The sequence below is a fragment of the Colletotrichum chrysophilum genome, assembly GCF_026319265.1.
Source record: "Colletotrichum chrysophilum strain AFK26 chromosome Unknown scaffold_286, whole genome shotgun sequence".
Taxonomy (NCBI): Eukaryota; Fungi; Ascomycota; class Sordariomycetes; order Glomerellales; family Glomerellaceae; genus Colletotrichum; species Colletotrichum chrysophilum.
Window position 1 is genome coordinate 1 of NW_026517573.1, and position 6,018 is coordinate 6,018.

The 6,018-nt window shown below is 53.2% G+C and overlaps 1 protein-coding gene across 1 annotated transcript; it reads right to left on the reverse strand.

Moving 5' to 3' along the window:
• Nucleotides 1–3,637: 3,637 nt before the first annotated feature.
• Nucleotides 3,638–4,827, reverse strand: COL26b_014044 (uncharacterized protein; the record flags this gene model as incomplete). Its single annotated transcript, XM_053186624.1, has 3 exons — nt 3,638–3,973; nt 4,020–4,359; nt 4,559–4,827. The coding sequence occupies 3 exons, from the start codon at nt 4,825–4,827 to the stop codon at nt 3,638–3,640; spliced, it is 945 nt and encodes a 314-aa protein (XP_053029428.1).
• Between the last annotated feature and the right edge of the window lie 1,191 nt (nt 4,828–6,018).

Here is a 6,018-nt window from a genome sequence, read left to right on the forward strand (position 1 = left end):
GATCACCTTAGCCTCTGAAGACCTGATCTACTACAAGCCTACGACCTACGACCCAGACCACGACCTCAGTGTACTGTTACTACGTGTCAATCCCCAGCTTCTGTTAGCAGACCCTACTGTCGGATAGCTGACCGTAACATTAAACTTCTTAATATATGTTAACTTTTAACAGCAAGGGCTTACTGGGGCGTCCTTCCACATGGCCTATTTCAATTATGCTTAGAATAAAACGTTAGAAAAATAGAAGGGCTAAGTAGCGTTGTAAACTCCTGTTCTGGTGCTCTGTTCTTCTCCCGCCCGCAAGGCTTTCCCACCCTCTTTCTTCCACAACTACATCTTTTGCTTTCAGTCAGGCAACGAGTGGCCAGCCTATCGTCACAACAAATACAACAGCTGAAGAGGGGAACCTCAGGCACTTCACCTCCCCTCATCATCGGATGTCAAAGTATTAGCTCGTTGACTTTGATTTTCAGTCTTGAAGTCACTACGCTCAGGTTTCACGACCCCTTGCAAAGACACCACATTGGCGAAGTGGGTGCGCCTGGCGGCTAACCACCTTGCCTACCGGGTATTGCCATCGTCATCGTAAGGAGACCTTTCCGACGCCAGTCGCCGCGACACCTGCGCACCTGAAATTTTTGTCTTCACACCATCGTCAAATACGCCAAGATGAGTGGCAGGAGGACGCCCGCCGGAAGCAATCGTCGTCGGACCGTGGAGCGTTTTCACCCATACCAATCACCTACTTCGGCTCAGACGAACCGTGAACCCTCGAGACCACCTTCTACGCCTCGCCGCCGCCTCTTCCAATCGACTTCATTAACATCATCATCAAGCTTGACGCCTCGACAGCGACGCGCGGCAGAAGCAGATGCGTACCTTGCTGATTTTCTCGTTGGGAGTAAGCATCCATCCATCTTTCCCTTGGCTTTGCCGGAGGCCCAAGTTCCAATTTCTCTGCTGACACGCATAGCAACTCCAGAAGAGGGCCATTGCGAGCTGGCGGGTTACGACCAGTTCTTCGCTATATCCGGCTCGTCAGCATCAGAAAGCTGTCATGAAACCTCGGCAGCCCACAGCCCTTCTTCTAGAGCCCCAGCATCGTCAGCCACGGTTCGCCGATATCACTCGGCTACCTGGTCTGTTCGTTCTCGTGAAGAGTACATCACCAAATTAATGGTAGACAGGATTCAAAGGTTTACGCGGTTCGTGTTCCATCCAGCCTCGGTGCGAATCACACGCATTCCCGGCGATGGCATCATAGAGCACGGCGTCCCTCAGGCGGAGACCAGTCTGTACAACGGCATTGATGTGGCTCTACAGGGACGATGGGTCATCACTGAGGACAAAGTGTTGAGAGTCACCAGGCTTTTGAGAACGTTGACAAATGGGTGCGATGTGGAATGTTTAACGAGGGACATGGGTGTTGGTGGGGAGGAACTTGGAGACGAGGTTTGAGTACCTTAGTTAGGTCATGCCCGTGGACTCGCTAAACACATGAGGTGCACCCATGATGCAACGTGCCTGGCTCAATGTGCATGTCATGCTGGGCGCGAGACATGTGAGGCACATCTGTGCCGAAGCAGAAGCTTCTTGACACGGGCTGGGACCTGTCGAAGCTGGAATCAAACGGACCGCTGAAGATTCCCGGCGGAAACCGCGTCAGCGAATGGTGCTTACCAGCCAGATATGTCAACCGGTGAGTGCGTTGCTGCATTGCCAAGGGTACATGCATGCAAGGCCCGGGCGTGGTGTCGGTGACTGCGGCAATCTCGGTATGCCGCCTTGACTGATTGAGGTGACAGACAGACAGGCCGGCTGGAGGTGAAGATGGCTGGTCGTGGAGGGCATTTATTCTTCGCGTCGCTGTATTCGCGTCGGTTTGCGCTGCTTTAATCACAATCCGAGCATTCCGCAGAACTGCACCGGCTATGATGGCAGGGAAATCGCACTTGGACACTGCGCGTCGCGGGTTGTGTGGTGGGCATTTACAGTGTGTACACTACCTTCCTTACCTTACCATCCCGTCATTGTCTCTGCATCGCAGCGTCTGCCAGTAAACCGGACTGACCCACGTGCACCTACATAGAACGCAACATGCCTGGGATCCGCGTCTGCCTCGGCGATACCAGCGACTCCGGACATCAAGGGCAATTTGGGCGGCGTGTACTTCTAAGCCGCGCTCAAAGAAGATGTTACAGCTGGTGGTGCGTCTCCGCCGGCGTTGGCCTGGGCTAGTCACTATCGAGGCTCGGAGAACCCGCCGCTTGATGAGGCGCCGGCTCTCCTGGAGGATCATGTACGGCTGGGCAATGAAGGTTGTCGGCGGCGGGTTGGGGGTCGAGTACGTCGGTGTCGGGGATTCTCTTCCATAGGTAGGTACCTAGTGAGGTAGGCAGGCAATTAGGTACCTACCTACCTACCTACGTGCCTAAGGAACATACCTACTTATTGCATGGTGCGTGGGTCGGTCCCCTGAAGACGCCCGGCCTAAAGCGCATCGTCTTCCTCTACACCACCACCAAGTGTACCACCACCGCCGCTACCCTTTCGCTCTGCATCCCCACTCGGCCCAGCTTCCGTCACCACAAATGCATCGCCTCTCTGCTCCGTATCCGTACCATCTTCTCCTTCCGCTGCTGCATCTAGTCGTGTCTTGGGCGCAACCCCTTCCCGCTGAACAGACGCATTGTTCGAAGCCGAACTAGCCTCGGCGTCAGAAACAACTGGGCTAGAGGGGCCACCAGAGCCAGTCGGGCTTGATGGGCTGCCAAATCCAGTCGTAAAACGAGCCCTCTTTGGCGGTCGGCGAGGTGGCGTCTCAAGGGGACGAAGAGGGCTCGGCTCCTGGGCCTCGAGCCCGGCAGCGGCTCTGGACCGGCGAGGCCGCCGTGGCGGAGTCTGGAAAAGGCGGCGCAGAGTTCCCGGCGTCTGCTCTTCAGTTGTCGGGATGGTCGGGGTTGCGGGCAGCGCGGGCAGCGGGGGCAGCGGGGTGGATGGTCCAGGTCCAGGTCCAGGTCCAGGTTCAGGTTCAGGTTCAGGTTCAGGTCCAGGTGCCGTTTCAGTCGAGCGCGCAGGCGTGAGACCGGTCTCGTCCTCGGCCCGGGTGCCGGAGGTGGGCTTGGTGGGTGTGTCTTGCCCATCGTCCATTGCGCAAATAGGGCAGATGGCACAATGTCTCTTTGCTTCGTGTTTGGTCTCTGCTCGTGCTCGGCCGACTCTGCAGAGTGATGCAACTTTCGTCGACCATTGGGCGGGCGGGATTAATCATTGCGAGGAGGGATGAGCTCCGCGAATGCCGATCCATATCCGATGCAACCTTGCCCCGCACGCGTTTCTCCCGCCGCGCTTTCCTGCGCGCCATCCGCGTCTGCGGAAATTAGTCGAGTGATTAAATAACCAGCAACTTCAACATGTGGCTTTGAGTGCACCGAGCATGAGGCGTTGGACTGCGTTGATGTCATGTTTGCGCGCGAAGCAAGATAGCAAAGGGGGCGGAGAGGCACAGATAACTAAGTTTCATTTATCGTCCCATTCATTGCCGTTTTCTTCCACCGCCAATTACAGTCATTCTAACACTGATCTTGTCCGTCAAAGCAAAGTAAATAAAGCCCGTCCACCACTTTTTGAATCCTTCTTACATAGTCGAAAGAACCGGCCAACCGAATGTAAACCCATCCTCATCGGTGAAGACGATGTCATCGACAGTAATCTCTTTACCATTTCTGGTGGGCAGGAAGACGTGTCCGTCGAAAACATCCTTCAAGCATACTGTCTCTAGTTGCTGGCATTGCTGGAAAAGCTCCACAGCATTGATTATCAGATCCTCCTTGAGGGGATGTGTCTCGCGAAGATCATCAATCTCATCGAGGAGCTCGTCGTCGAAAAGACCTGGACGGGGATAGACCTTGGGAACAGTGGTCAGAGCAAGATATCGCAGATTGTTGAATTGCTTGAATATGGGGATGAGCGCCTGATTCTGTTAGTTTCGACTATTTCGGCGGAACTTCAGGATTCACTGAGACTCTGGTGTTCTTCAGCTCGCCGTCAACGAGAAGCTTCGAGACTTGAGGGAAGAGTTCGAAGATTTCCTCAACGTCTTCAGTCGTCCAATTGTCCTGCTTGAGCTCGAGGACCTCTAGCTGCAATTTCGTCGAGGCGGCTTGCAGTCCAGGCGTCTTCTTGGGAGATGTCTTGACGGTGACACTGAGCACACGTAAGTTGATGAAAGTGCTGGGGACGAAGTTCATGGTAGATGTGTTGCCAAAGGTCAAGATTCGGATGGATGCTAAGACGATGTTCTTATCGAGAAGTTCCTTGCGAAGAGGGCCTGATAGAGTCTTGTTGCCGTAGCGGAGTCTGAGAGCTCCTCGAGATTAATCATCTTTTGCAGAACGGTTGCCAACAGAGCAGGGGTTGCTGCAGGACAGGGACCACTGGCGGAGTCAAGAAAGTCCCAGCGGGATGCAGGTCTGTTGGGGCCGTCGGATGAAAGAGAGAAATGTCTGCAAATATCAGAATCGATGTATTAGGGTAGAAGGTGAGGGCAGCGACGCACTGGACGGCAGACAGGATGGTAGGGTTCTTCTCGATGACTTGAAGGCTGTCAAAAAGCTTGTCCTCGTTGATCCACTTTCTCATCCGCCGGAAGATGTAGGGAATCGTCAACGAGCGAAGCTGTTTATTGACACGTGAGAGAGCTTTGCGCGTCTGGCAGAGGTTGATGATTTCGAGGACAAGCTCATTGGGGAGTTTGATGAAGTGGTTGGTTGAAGATTGAGGATCCTTGCTGGCGCGATCGCACAGCGACGCCTGCAGCGACTCCATGTCGGTGCTCGGTGTTTCGATCAAGCTGGCAAGAGAGCGTAACGGATCGGGTAGACGGGCATACAGGCTATTGGCCATAAAAGCTTGGGGGTTGGGTGGCCACGTTGGGAATTCTTGGGAATTTGGACAATCTCGATGGAAGGGAGGAGGGAAAGGGCGAGTTGTCCACCTGCAAAGGTGGATATTGTACTTCTGAAATCTGAATGGGAGATGACGGACCTGGGACGGGCAACAAAAAAAGGAAGGAGCAATGCATCCTGGGTACCTCTCCTCACCTTCCTTGCCTTTGCCAGCTTCCCAAAGAGAAGGCGCACGATCAGAAGCCATTAAAGCAGGTAGCACTTGCCAGACCCGTATTGATGAAAACCATTCATGTGAATTAGCTAGAAACTAGGTAATTTCTCGTTGGCTGTTGTTTCCCAGTCCTTGTAATGCAGAAAACTGTTGTGATTCAGGCTTTGAATGAAGTAACTAAGGCAAACAAGAAAGTTCTGCAGTCTCGCCCTAGTATTCTGATACATACTCCAACCGCATGCTGCCCCTTTGGAAAGCCTCCATATAAGTCCTGAGCCAACTGCAGAACTTTCACTTCCTGGGTCGCACTAGGATATGTTTCGTTGGGTTTGGTAGAATCTGCAGCGTTGAGAGTCAGTGGGATGTCTTTGAGCATTGCAGTTGAGTAATACATCATGACACATTGTAGAAAATGATTCACATACATATTGACCTGAGTGAAAATCTTGATATCTTTCACTCGCTCCGTCTTCTGGCCGAATTTCGTATTTAGCCAGGAGTTTGATGAGAAACATTTTGGCAATGGAGCATCCAGCCCATCGGCCAGGACACATGTGGGAGGCATAACCAAAGTTGACATCGTCTCTGGTTGCTGTGCCCCAGTCATACTTATTGGCGCCAATACTATTAGACATCTGTTGCCGCAGCTCGTGGTATCGCCGCCCGTTCCATTTGGCCGGGCTGTCAAAACCTGGGTTGGACAAATGTGCTGCCGTCATTACAACTTCGAAAATTGTCCCCGCAGGAAGAACGACTCCATTCGGAAGCGTTTGCGTCTTGTGAATCTTTTTCATCAGGTTGGCTATCCACATCAGTCAGCACGTCCCTGCGCAAATCCACCCCATGCTGTGCCTTACATGCAGCCGTCGGGTGGTGTTTGTGTGTCTCTTTGCAAAA